The following is a 13,427-nucleotide window of genomic DNA, read 5'->3' on the forward strand; positions in this document are numbered from 1 at the left end:
TTCGTCGAAAAAAGGGATCAAGCAGGATCAAGCGTGCTTTTGTCGCACGGCTCCCAACTTCCGTTCTGATATGCACCAATTATGCTGCACTTGCACCACGTGTTTGGGTGCGTGCAGAACGACCGATGGCCTCGCTGGGTAACGAGCCGTAACGCGTTCTGGAACCGTTCTGGAGCATCGAACCACCGGCGGCGGCAGCACACACTGCAACTGCACCGGCACTCGTCGTCCTTCCGTAATTACTAGGTTATCGAAAGGGAAAGAACGCCCGGCTTCAAAGGGAAAAGGCCAGACCAAGTGCGCTGGCATGCGCCGCCAGACACCAGCGAGACGCCCGATCTCGTCCGATAGCGGCTTGGTAAAGGTGAAAAATTCACTTTTATCCCGCAAGGACCTCCCCTTGGGGGCATGCAGTTGCTGGTTCGATGTTTTTTTTTCTTCGTTGTTTCATTTTTTTTGCTTTCGTTGGTTTGTTGGCCATCGGCCCACGGGCCGGGTGTTCCTCAATGTGCATGAAATTGCGCGCGCCCCATGTAACGCCTTTTTGCTGCCAATTTTTGATCCACTTTCGGCAGGCGAATTCACCCATCCGGTGGTGGAACAGCCCCCGGGAGTGCCCGAGGGACGCTTCGATCAAACGCCGGACACTTCAAGTGCGCACCGATCGCGTCTGATGATGATCGCGCATCGAAGCACGCAGTGTGCAATTACTTTTCCGTCTGCACGGTGAGATGCGTTTGCCTTAGTTTCGTTCGTTGTTCCACCGTTCAACTCGACACAGCTGTCTCGTGGGTTTCTTATCGATCGATCCCTGGCACTGGGTATTAGTTTGAAATGGTGCTCAAACCGGGCTCGGGCTTCCTAAGACGATCGCGTCTAATAAGGCGAGTGCTGGCTGTGAAATTCGTCACGCAGCAGTACGATGCGCGATAATGCGAAGGACCCAACAGGCGTCTGCGTGCCTTAGAACATGGGTTCTTGCCTTAGAAGCGTGCGGCTGCAATTAGGTGCGATAAAGTGTTATATGCACCTTGCCCGCAGGAATGTTCATTGCAGTGGTGCGAAGAGGCAGCTAAGCATTAATTTAGAACGTTGATTATATTAACAAAAGCATGGTGGACTTTGGGAATGAAAACCGCTGCTATGCGGTTGGTTCGCAGCGCCTGGAAAGTTGCTCTCATTTTTCTGATTCCTTTGCAGCCTGATGTCAAATTTAATGTCAGCTTTGGTGCATAAAAATGAGCGATTTTTACATGTGAAAGAACAGCTGATTAACAATTAACAATTTTATGAAGGAATTTGATGCAGCAAAAATGTTGCTGTGACAGTTGAGTAATTTAATGATCATATTATATGGGAATTCTAAACCTAAAAGACAGTTTTAGTATTGACATTAGGCCGGTTGGTATATAAATATTATTGAAAACAATGCTAAACATTCAGCTGTCAGGTAATTTCAGCTGCTGCTCACTGCAGTTGCGAAACAGTAAATATATATGGATGTTACTATGGCAACGACACGTCATGGAAATCTTACGCACAAGAGGAAAAACAAAAGGGATACAACAATTTTCACTCAAAGTACATGACAAATTGCCCATTATGGCTGTCTTGCAAACCAACCTTGCGAGCGGAAATCGATTCGATCGGCGTATGCGCATCGCAAATTAGTCAGATAAAACAATACGACAGCTGCCTCGAATGGGTGTCCTTCGTGGGGTCACAAGCTCAAAGCCGGCGGCATGTCGGTGACCCAATTATCCTTCCTTCCGAGCACCATCCTTCCGGCACCGAGATTGGCCACCAGAAGCTGTGGACATGTGAACCACTCGAGCGGACACGTACGCACCCGCGAACTCACCCGGCGTAAGTTATTTCGATAAACAGCGGATCAGTTTGCTTGACAGGTTGGCATGACCCTGTTTTCTTGTTTTCGGTCGCATTTCAACCAAAATGACCAAAAACAAAATTGCGGCCAACCCGAGCCGTGGCTGGGTGTGAAGGAAGAAAAAAAACACACACACGAAAAACAGAAGTGAAAAAAAAAACAAGGAACGCGTCCCGGGTGACGTTGATCGAAATCAAAACTTGCACATTTTTCACGCCACAATCGAGCGACCCGCGAGCACGGCTGAGCACGGAAGGCGACTCACACCACCTACCTAGAGTGGGGCCATTACGAGCGTCCCGACACCTCGGCACGGCATGGGGACAGTATTTTCAATTCCATTTTAAAATATCATAACTTTCGGGACGCGCTAAACGCACACCGCGCTTAACCTTGGCTGCTCTGGGGCTGCTCGGCACATGGAGAGCTAATGTCCTTCGTTCGTCACGGTGCGCTCGTCGCTTAGCAACCGGTGACAGCGACATTTCATTACAAAACTCTCACCGATGATATACCCATTTCCAAACGCATTACAAATTATTACCGCGTTTTTTTTTCGGCTTGTTTCTCGATTTCATCCTGAGGGAAAACAAGGGCGCATCTGAAAAGGAAGTCTCAATTTAGCCCAAATTCTCCGAGGACCGATCAGTCACGGTCGCGACTGGGGTGTTCGCAGTCGATGGCATAAACAAGGGCCCGGTTGGAAGTTGTCACAGCAAACGATCCCGAATGGTGGATGTTGCATGAGTTGTGTTCTTAAATAATGGCCGAAAGACGCTGCACCGGAATAAATTACACCATTCTGATTAATATTGATCAAACGAATGCATTGAAACACACCAAAAGGTGGGGTATATTTTGTGTTGCGAAATTTTTCGCTTTCGTCTGGTCTTAACAAAATATCCAGGTATCTTTAAACAATACCTGAAAGAACTTATAAATGTATAAATTACGCAAATGCCATATGTTCTTCAACATAGGATTTAGAGTAAAAAAATTGTTCAATTAATTTGTTTAAAATAAAGAGAGCCAAACTGTGTTATTAAATGTTTATTTTAATTAAAATTAATTATGTACCATTCGCTAATAGCACGGTTTGGCATTTGAAACGCTTCCCTTGGTGCATATATCACCAAAACGTAACCGATCTAGGAGCGAAAGTCCTTGCGCTTTATGGTCCGTTGCTACATCTTACTTCTCGCGCTTATCTACCCGACCATGGCTTAAGATTTACGGCAGCTTGACAGCGCAAGGAACCAGGCCCTTTTCCAACCAGTTCACCCTAGCTGACACGCAAAATTGCTTCCGCTAGTCTCTAATACACCCTCGCAGTGCTTACACGCGCCCACGGAAGCCGAGAGTGAGTTGCCAGAGACCGCAACAACAACAGCAAAAAAAAAATTAACGTCTTTTTAATATGGCCATTTCTCTTGGCTTATTACTTTATGCAAATGAAACAGATGTGCACTTCATCAACTACCGGCTTCACTGGCACTAGCGGTCGTGTGGGCACACCACAACCGTACACTTCTGCCAACCATTCTGCTCCTCGGCCGCATTATGAAGGGGTGTGTTTCGTGGGGGGGTGTGCTTTTTATCTACTTTTTTTTCTCTCTCTCTCTCTCTCTCTCTCTCTCTCTCTCTCTCTCTTCTTTGCATTTTTATTATCCACATCGGCAGTCTCAGAAACAGCCGCAGCATCCGTCCGTCGTCCTAGAGACTGTGGTCATAGCCCCGGCAAGGAAAAACAGGAAATGGATATTTGCTGACGAGCTTAACTGCGTTTGTTGGGTATTTACCGCAGGGAAACGCTTCACCGTTGAATGAGCTCACAAAGGACTTGCGAGTGCATTACACGGTTGACTCTGGCGCCCTGACTCTTCAATCCAAGGAAAAAGGTTTTCTCGGAAAATTTCCCATCTGATTTCCACCGTGCAGCTTGTCGGTAAAGGTACGTCCGTTTTTGCACATGCCACACGTTTGTTTCGAATGAAATGGTTACCCTTTCTTATCGTGACCTTTCGACAGTTTTCCCGAGCACATCTCCACCCGAGTGAGGCTAACATTGTTGAAACACAAATTTAGACTAAATTAGCCGCCCCTCGGCTAATGTCACCGAATGTCCCGACGACCAGAACTACCATCGTTGGTGGCAGCAGAACGCCACACTTTATCGTGCACCCGGCGAAATAGAGCTTCCTCGAATGGCTCTTGCGCACCATTAGACATCCGTCAACGTCAACTGGAGCTGTTGTGCATCCCTTCTCACCGGTGGCTCACGATTGTGATCCTAGAATGGTTCCGAGACGCCAAAGCAAAAACCTTCCCACAATCTCCGTCACCATACCACGCGAAGTGTAAATAAGAACGAGAATAATTGCCCCCGAGCTCGAGGTGGCAGCCGTATCGCAGCATTCGAGACCGGCGTACTCCACCACGGGAGTTCGCAGATCCTCCCGGCGGCTCGCTTTATTGTTCGGACGAAAATTGAATTTTACCAGCCCTACCAAGCCTGTCCTGCGGTGCCTGGGACGATGCCCCAGCCCGGATGCAGTGTACCAGATGCGTTCCGTCTGGTTGAACGTGCCGTTCCGGATGCTTCCCGTGCCGTTCCGAACCATTGCGAATCCTTATCGACCAGCCGGTGTTGGCCGATGTAGAGGTGGCACGGTTTACGCCTGGCTCGGCGTCCGACACTCGCCACTTTGTAGCTACAATGTACGGACCTTCGGTGGAATTGGCGATGTTCGAATCCGAGTGCGGGGCTCATATGGCCCCGTTGCACGGATATTCAAAACTCCTTACGTTTGGCCATTCATTTTCGCCCGTTACATGGCGCTGGTTTGGTGCGTACTGTTTTTCGCGCAACCCAGCAGTCAAGAATACCGCATTGTCTTCGTGGAGTGGTTTGAAAAGAATGGCAGGCGTATCTCCAAAAAAATGTCGCTATTTGTCTGCCCTTACTAGCTGCCAAATGCTCTCCTCCATCCCTGTGGGGGGCAATGCACAAATGATTTAACTATGCATCATTTCGAAGTATCAAATATGGGGCGTAATATCACCTAAAACCAGTCGGATGTAACACATCAATATCATATGATTTTGTGCATCAAATATAAATACCAAAGACGATAAAGATCCTTGCATATTTTTCTCGCGTATCTCTTAGCACATTTTTTTCTACTATAATTTTTTCTACTATAAATTTATGATTTGGAAGAATTAAGCTGCAAAAAAACAACAATTAATTGATTACTCAAAATAATATAAATATATATAAATATAAATATAATAACCAACTTACAACACAATCCAACTTAATACACGAGACAAAATAGCTTTTAATCAGCACTGTCTCGTCCATTTTGCGATACCTAAGCTTATAGCACTAATTGTTCGTCTACCATCGAGCATTTTACATCGCCTAACCCTTAGGTGCAGTTAAAAATCTTATCTGCTATTTTTCGGTCCCAAACATTTTTTTTGAGATTCAAAAAATACCTATACCACAGGAACACAGATAACGCTCACATTCTTGCCGCTGACTATCACTCGCTTCCGCTAATACGGCTTTACATAGCGATAATGGGCAGCCTACCCAGAGGTTAGTCACACGTATAGCTAGACGTATGCATTTAGTCCGATGTAGTGAGGTCGTCTGTAAACTGCTTCCGCTATTACTAGAAGTCTTTTTTGTGTACAGTTTCATTTCAGCGTGCCAAGCATACTGGAAGATGAGAATGCAACGTCGCTATCAACGCTGAAGCTGCACAAAATGACATCATAGCAATCGGCACGTGCATCGTCATAGGCTACTACGTTTCTTTTACCTCAACTGGAAGCCTAATTTATCCATTGTTTGTGGGAAACTGTAGCCAAGAAGTGTTCGCCATGGATTCAAGCGCAAACGTTGGTGCTGATCGTCCAGTGAAGAGCTCCCGGAGACCCACCGAAAGTGCCTTTTATCAACAACGACTTCCCGTTTGTCAACCGAACTGGACACCTCGAGTGATGTCTCCAGTGCTGATAGCATTTGGGATCATTTTCATTTGCATCGGAAGCGTTCTCTTGCATGTGTCGCTCGATACACCTGAGTTCTCGCTAGACTACACCCACTGTGTAGCGCACCAGGATCACCTGAACAGAAGTTGTGCAGAAATCCTTAGCTGGCAACATGGTGGCACGTGTGAGTGTATCGTCGAGATCACCCTCGAGCAGCACTTTCCGCGGGATGTGTTCTTCTACTACGGCTTAGAGAACTTCCACCAAAACCACCGGATGTTTGTGAGGTCCCGTGACGATGGCCAGCTACGTGGGAACATTGATAAAGATCCATCACCATACTGCGACCCGTATCGCTACACAGAGCACAACAATCAAACGCGCCCTGTGGCACCGTGCGGTTTGATCGCGAATGCTATCTTCAACGATTCGTTCAGCCTGCATCAGCTTCCTTCACGACGGCTTGTGCCACTTGTCGGTGGAGGATCCGTTTGGGCGCATGAACGTGAGCTTAAATTTCGAAACCCACCGGATGTGGATCTGCGGGAAGCGTTGGAAGCCCACAACATCTCTCGACCACCGTCCTGGTCGAGGGAACTCTGGGAGCTAGATCCCGCCAATCCCGAGAACAATGGCTTCCAGAACGAGGACCTCATCAACTGGATGCGTTCGGCGGCTTTGCCCAGCTTCCGTAAGCGGCATCGTCGTGTGGATCACTCTGTGGTGCCTTTTGAACGGGGGTTACCCAGTGGGAGTTATGCCCTGCATATACGTTATGCGTATCCGGTGGTTTCGTTTGGTGGCCGGAAATCCATCGTTCTTAGCTCGCCATCATGGATGGGCGCCCGGAATCACTTTCTCGGTTCCATGTTCGTCGGTGTGGGAATTCTGAAGCTACTTCTGGGATGCGTGCTCATTGGGGTCCATTTCCTGCCACGAAGGATTAGAATGAACGATGCATGATGCGCGAAAAGTTTGAAAAACATTCATTATTGCTCTAAATATAGTGATAAAATATAGTGATAAAATTCGTTACAAATCGATCAAAGGGTACTGAACATAATCGTGGTTGTTATATGTGTAAAATAGTATCATAAGATGTAACTTAAATGAAACCGCGGTCGATTTTGTCCACCGAAAATGAAAGACTAATTAAAACTGGCACTTTCAACTGGCAACTTAGTACGGAAGAGATAATGAAAGGCAGATAACGTGTTGCTTCTTTTCTATTTCAAATTTAATGTACATCTATATCCACCAGCGAACGAACTCACGCAACAACAAAATTGAAGTATTTCCATGAAACGCTAATGTGGAAAACAATAAGAAAAGCAATGAAAAAAGCAACGGCATATAATAAAAAAAAGTAAAGTATAACAGAGAAAATACATATGTAAAAACGTTCTAATAAAACCTTGATACATTTCCATACATTTCTCGTTTGTTATTTTATTTTATAAATTAAATTTTGTAAAACCACTGACTTTTTATAACGTGACTATGATACGCAAGATTATGTTTATTTCAAATACTATTTACAATTGCTACCAATTCCCACCTCAATAATCAAACAAAATACATTACTGTGTTTCTGAATGTAAGATTATAATTATGTTGAATCAGAATTTAAAAAAAAATGAAATAAAATATAAATACTGTAGCATCTTACAAATTCCTAAATTATCCATAATGAATTAAATTTGCTGTTCTTTTGTACAAATGTTAGTTAGAAATAAGGTGCGAATAATTTTTATAATCAAAATAGTCTCCTTCAAAACTGGCTGGCGAACGAAACCTGTCTCCATTTATGTGCAATTGATGTTTTATTCGACTGAAAAGACACGTGAATTCAAATCAAACCACTAATGGCAAAAGAAGCCAATTCTGAACCACTCAACCGTTTCTACAGCTGTTAAAATATTACTTTTTCATACATATATTGTGCTTTGTTTTGCTCCCCATCGAGAAAATAAAATGACAAACAGCACCGTTTCGGAATCCGACGCGACAAACGTCTTCAAGCTCACCTGCGCACACGCTGTGAGGAGACCCAACCACGCTCGCTGCAATTCACAGCAGCCAAAGCTACCTCCGGGGCTGCGCTCCGGATACAATTCGTCCCATTGTCCCGATTTTGACGGCCTCTGAAGCCATCCTGTCGAACGGCGTCCGTCCGAGTGCAGCAGCAGCAACAGCAGCAGCAGCTTCGGTTCTCGGTCAGGTTCCCCGAAATCGAAACGGACACCGATTGTCGACCGCGAATCAACGCCAACGGACACCGGAGTGGTGGCTGGTCCTCAAGGTTGAACGCAACATGTGTGTAGAGCGAACAGACAAGTTGCCGGATACGCGCTATGGTGCCCGTAATTCACCGCTTCAGGTGCTGCGCGCCTGACCAGTAATCGAAACCGTGTTCCGTCTACGCCGATGTTCGACAACGCTGCTGGGGATTCGACCGCGAACGTGTTTTTCGCTTCGCCTTAGCGCGGCCGTTTCGCCGACATCCATTGCTTCGCCCCTGAGCACCTGATTGAAATGCAAAAAAAGTGCTGCTTCGTTCGCCGGACGGCTGATGGAAACGTTCCCCCTTCATTTGTTCGCGCCAAACGGTTGTTCATGAGCACCTCCTGCTACCAGGCGATACCGGTTTGCTTGATCGATCGCTTAGCAACGCCATGTGTGCAAGAAACGAGCAAACTGTTCCACCAATGGCGATGCTCCGTTTTTTCCCTTCTCTTTCGTACTGTTCATCGTTGGATAGTGGGCAAACACACAATGTAGCATTCGGAATCCATCGCATTAACCGATTAACTGGAAAATCCGGTAAATAATAACAAAAATTCACAAATTGATGATGCTTCGTATGACATTATTTTCCTTTCACTAAATGAGTGCAATCCCAAAGTCATGAGAAAAATATTGTCCCCAAAATGACGAATTCATCGAACGACGGTAACATTTTGGCCATGTGCTCAACGCGTGTGTTCACTGTTCGTTTCGCAACTGCGCTCTGCGACCAGTTTGGGCCACGGTTGAACAGACAGCCTCTTCTCGCATGCAGCACTGGTAGCGATAAAAAGAGACCGATCAGAAAATGCGCACCATTCAGGCCACGGTACCGAGCGTCGTCACCGTACGACGGTGTTGGAACATAATGCGTTCATCTTCTAGCAGCCTCCTACTACGGCTGGTAGGGCAACTGTGCCCTTGGTAATGTGCCTGGCTCGAACTTGATGTTTACACGCTGGCTGAGTCTTGGCCGCACACTGGTCTGTCGGTTGATGAAATTTATTTGTTTATATCCAACGCTTAGTGTAACTCATAATAAAATGAAATAAAAGACATAATTTCAAATGTTTTTCAAATAACTCATTTTTTATTAACATCAATAAAATGTAATGTATTTTATGTTATATATTGGAAGAATGCAACATGTTAATTTTTAATCCTAAATCATTAACAGTAATAGGTATTTTCACAGGTTCTATATATTCGTTCCAGGAATATCATGTTGATTTATATATGGTTTAGAAATAGCTCGAAATACTCATAAAATTTACATTTATAGCGATAAAAATTGATGAAATTACTGAAATATTAAAAATCTATAATACATTTACTTTGATATTAGAAAATAAATATTTGAGACACGTTGTACTAAATTAAATGTTAATTAAAAAAAATATTAATGCAAATTAAATTTATAACATTACAATTTTATTCAATACACGGGCGCTATTGAAGCCCACTGTGTGCTGAAAGCCGTACTGCGCATGCCCGAAACGAGAAAGGTAGCATCCGGCGAGAGAGACAGCTTGCAAGCAAGCGCAAGCGGAATACTCACCATTCGCTTGCTACGACGATGCGCTCCTGTTAGAGCGCGAAATTGAAATTGATCACGCCAGAATTGCCCGCGAACGAGCATGACGATTGCGATATGGCCCTGTACCACTGTACTAAATAGACCCAGCGGAGACCTGCCAAATTCGCTGCGCTCCTGAGCATAAAAGGAACCTAGAACGCCACAATCGCGGTGCGAACTCTCTCGCAGACTCCGGGTAGATCGCGTACGCTCCCGGTTGCCAGATCGGTTGGCGCTGCATCCAAGTTGTCAACCCACCAAATTTGACATGTTTATTTCATTTTTAAATATGTTTGGGCACTCAAACCCCAACTTGCAGGTAGTAAGCACGTTCGATACATTTTTACGCAACATAAAAGTCCACAGTTGTAATTTTCCACGCTACACACGATGTGTGAAAAATAAATAACGAAATACGCGTGTGCAGCAACTCGTGTGATGATTTTGCGCCACTATGGCAACACTGCCCCGTGCACGCAGCCTTTGCTTCTGGCAATCGGAAATGGATTGAAATAGCGCCAACGCGCTGCCTCGCATGGGTGCCTCCGCAACTGCTGCGACCCTGGCATTTTTTTCACCCGAATCCTGCCTGCGTTGTACGAGTCTAGCGCGACCTACGCCGAGCACCACGTGGTCGGATGAGAAAGCAAACCCCGCGTACAACGATTATGGCAGCAATCGCGGCAACACAGCACCAACAGCGTCAGCGCGCCCCGTCGTCATCATCGAGGCGAATTGATGGCGTACGCCGGAGCTCGAGCGCATGTTCGACCGCTTGGTACCTTCTGCGCGCATCGGCTCCTGGTGGTTTGTGACTCGTTGTTGATGGCGTAACATTTGCGCTCTTTCTCTATGTGCCGGTGTTCTGCGGCCGATGTGGACCCTCGCTACGAGACGTGACCGTGGTTCTCGGTGTTGTACCGGCACTCTTCCGGCGCACCTCCCATGTATGCGATACGTCGTCACTCTGGTTCTCGTGGGTTTGCGGAATCAACCGAAATTCGCGCTTATTTCCGCGGCGTACACATGGCTTTTGGTGAGGCGCTCAATGACTAATCTCGCATTTTTATTCAATGAATGATTACGGGCGTTGAACTGCTTCACCCAGTTCACGACATGGCGAAAATGAATGGAAAAGTATTTATTTACACCGAAATGAACTACAAGTAATTTAATTTAGAAAATTAAATAACACTCGATAAAACCAATCGTCTTTATTCTCGGGCTGGCTTCAGGTCAAGCCAATCAATAAGATGATTAATTTAGCGTTCGTTTGCTGGCATAGAACTGACTGAATCAATGCAAACTGGGTAATAGAGCGACGTACACGGTTGCATGAGACAGAAACTCTCGTTTGCGTAACGCGCAAAACGGATGATCGTTTAATTGGTTACAAGTTGCTGGGCGGCCACCAAGAAACAAATGCGGTGAAAATACTTTAAGCACTAAATGTGCTAGAAAGCGTTGAAGATAAGCAATGGATATGCAATGAACACTTTTACAATCCAAACTTGTGTGTTAAAAGGTGCTTATAAAATACGGTCAACAGTAACGCTGTGCAACACTAAATCCTTTTCTATGTACTATATAATTGTCTCGAGACGCGGCTGCGGGCACAGCTCTGTAACTTATAGCCTAAAACAGCTGGGGTATTCGCAGTTGTGAGATAACGAATGATAACGCTAAACGGTTCCTTCTGATAACGAATGCGTGGTTTACGTCATTAGTCGCAAAGCTGGAAGTTAAAGCGTTGCTTCGCATGAAAAATCAAGATTCTGTAACATCATTATTCAATTTATTATTACCTATATTATTATTGACTAGCCTAATATGCTTAAGGTATGCATAATAAGAAGAAGATGTATTTTAAAGATGAACCTGTAGTTTCCCTGCTTTGTAATCCACAACCTCCCGCACTATCTGTTCCAGATCGGCAAAAGCACCGATATAATAGTCCGGTATTTCGTCCTGCTTATCGGTAAAATTCTTCAAATCCTCCTCTTTAACTCCTCCGGTGCCAACCAACAGCGTTTGGAAATTGGACACATGTCCAAACTTCACGTCCATATCTGGCTGGTCGCCCACAAACAGCACCCGGCGGGGATCTTCGATGGCAAACATGCGCTTCAACAGTCTGCTCATATCACGCCCCGGTTTCCCAAGCACGATTGGCTTCCGGTCGGCCACTTTCTGCACAGTTTCCACGTACCAGCCGGGTCCGATTAGTCGCATCTGGGGTCCCACCGGTAAGATTTTGTCCATCGCACCGGCGATAAATAAGGCGTCGTGTTGAAGATAAAGCTGAGCTCGCAGCAGCTTGATGTTGTTGCAGTTGAAGTCAAAGTCCATTATGACCGCCTTAACGGGTTTGCCATCGTTGATAACCACAGCGACCTCTTTGATGGATTCGGCCACCGGCTCCTCTGGCTACATGCACAGAAAATTTAATATTATTAAAACAATAAGAAACAGAAAGCAGCAACTCGTTCAGCATGGCACATACCCCATCGAGCACCTGGAAGCCGGCTTCTCTGAGACACGACTTGAAATTGGAACTTCCAATCACATAGCAGAGTGCATCGAACTTCCGCTCGCGCAAATATTCGATCACTATCTTGGCCGGGTGTATGATGTCGCTATCATCTACCGTGTGGTCGGTTAGCTTATTCACCTTCGTCCTGTAGTCGTCCATCGTCCTTACACTGTTGTTGGAAACGAACACAACGCGTTTCCCGTTGGTGCGCAGTGCCCGAATTGCTTTTTCTGCACCAGGAAAAAGGTCTCTCAGCGTCCACAGGACACCTTAAATCATGGAACATTATGAAAGAAACTGCTTGGAATCCAAACACAGGCCACTTTACCATCACAGTCGGTTTGCAGCATGTCGAACGAATCGAAGAATCGTTCCTTCTCTTCAATCGAGAGAAGTGAGAGGTTTTTGGTAATTTTTCCATCCATCGCCATTTTTTGCAACAACACTTCAGCTTGCGAGGCGCACCCTAAATGTTTACTCACAACGAGAGTCCAGGCATTGACTATTACGAAGGCGGCGTTTCGAGCAACCACAGCTGGATCCGCCGGACAATGTGACGACGTGGTTATCAATTCAGTTTATGATGTTTCACGCGACACCAGGCAAAACGGCTTCAAAAACATTTTCCAACATCATTCAAAAACGTTGGTTTTATTGGGCATTTTACTATCTACTATTAGATTATTTTAATCGATTCAACCACCTATTTAGTAACGGCTAACGTGTTGATTTCTAGATTCTCTTTTTGAAAGTTGACCATTCAAACGGCATTAGATCATAGTACACATTGGCGCCATTACTAATACAAGTGTTCGCTTCTATCAACAATATTATCGTGGAGTCCTATTTCACCCCTACATTCTCAACCGGCATCTGAGGGGAGACTATAAAATAACAGCATGTAATCATGTGTAATCTATTGTTTACAAATGAATACGTAATTTTAACAACTATATTTTTTTTCTTCAGTTTGGTGTCATATTATGAACAACATACAATGAATGTTATGTGCATTATGGCATGTATCTATATCACGGAAAAAAATTATATAGCTTTATGATTTAGGGGTCAATTTATAAGCCGTTGATGACAATTTAATGTTTAAATTAACTACCTTATTATGCAAAAAGTAATGAAACTCA

General features: G+C 45.2%; 2 protein-coding genes across 2 annotated transcripts; one reads left to right on the top strand and one right to left on the bottom strand.

Moving 5' to 3' along the window:
• The first annotated feature begins 5,899 nt into the window (after window positions 1-5,899).
• On the top strand, window positions 5,900-8,285 carry LOC128724057 (cell cycle control protein 50A-like). Its single transcript, XM_053817821.1, has 2 exons — window positions 5,900-6,581; window positions 8,215-8,285. The coding sequence occupies exons 1-2, from the start codon at window positions 5,900-5,902 to the stop codon at window positions 8,283-8,285; spliced, it is 753 nt and encodes a 250-aa protein (XP_053673796.1).
• Window positions 8,286-11,532: 3,247 nt separating this feature from the next.
• LOC128725745 (uncharacterized) lies at window positions 11,533-12,716 on the bottom strand. The gene is made up of 3 exons (XM_053819512.1): window positions 12,614-12,716; window positions 12,256-12,554; window positions 11,533-12,179 (listed from the first exon to the last, which is right to left on the bottom strand). The coding sequence occupies exons 1-3, from the start codon at window positions 12,714-12,716 to the stop codon at window positions 11,619-11,621; spliced, it is 963 nt and encodes a 320-aa protein (XP_053675487.1). The 3' UTR covers window positions 11,533-11,618.
• Between the last annotated feature and the right edge of the window lie 711 nt (window positions 12,717-13,427).

Source organism: Anopheles nili, chromosome 3 (assembly GCF_943737925.1).
Source record: "Anopheles nili chromosome 3, idAnoNiliSN_F5_01, whole genome shotgun sequence".
Taxonomy (NCBI): domain Eukaryota; kingdom Metazoa; phylum Arthropoda; class Insecta; order Diptera; family Culicidae; genus Anopheles; species Anopheles nili.

Bases quoted from the DNA above. Each gene is read 5' to 3' on its own strand.
- LOC128725745 (XM_053819512.1), bottom strand. From the start codon at position 12,716: ATGGCGATGGATGGAAAAATTACCAAAAACCTCTCACTTCTCTCGATT. The intron at 12,555-12,613 runs GTAAAGTGGCCT...CCATGATTTAAG, and splicing joins GCTGCAAACCGACTGTGATG to GTGTCCTGTGGACGCTGAGA. The intron at 12,180-12,255 runs GTATGTGCCATG...CTGTGCATGTAG, and splicing joins GCTTCCAGGTGCTCGATGGG to CCAGAGGAGCCGGTGGCCGA.
- LOC128724057 (XM_053817821.1), top strand. From the start codon at position 5,900: ATGTCTCCAGTGCTGATAGCATTTGGGATCATTTTCATTTGCATCGGA. The intron at 6,582-8,214 runs GTAAGCGGCATC...ACATGTGTGTAG, and splicing joins GGCGGCTTTGCCCAGCTTCC to AGCGAACAGACAAGTTGCCG.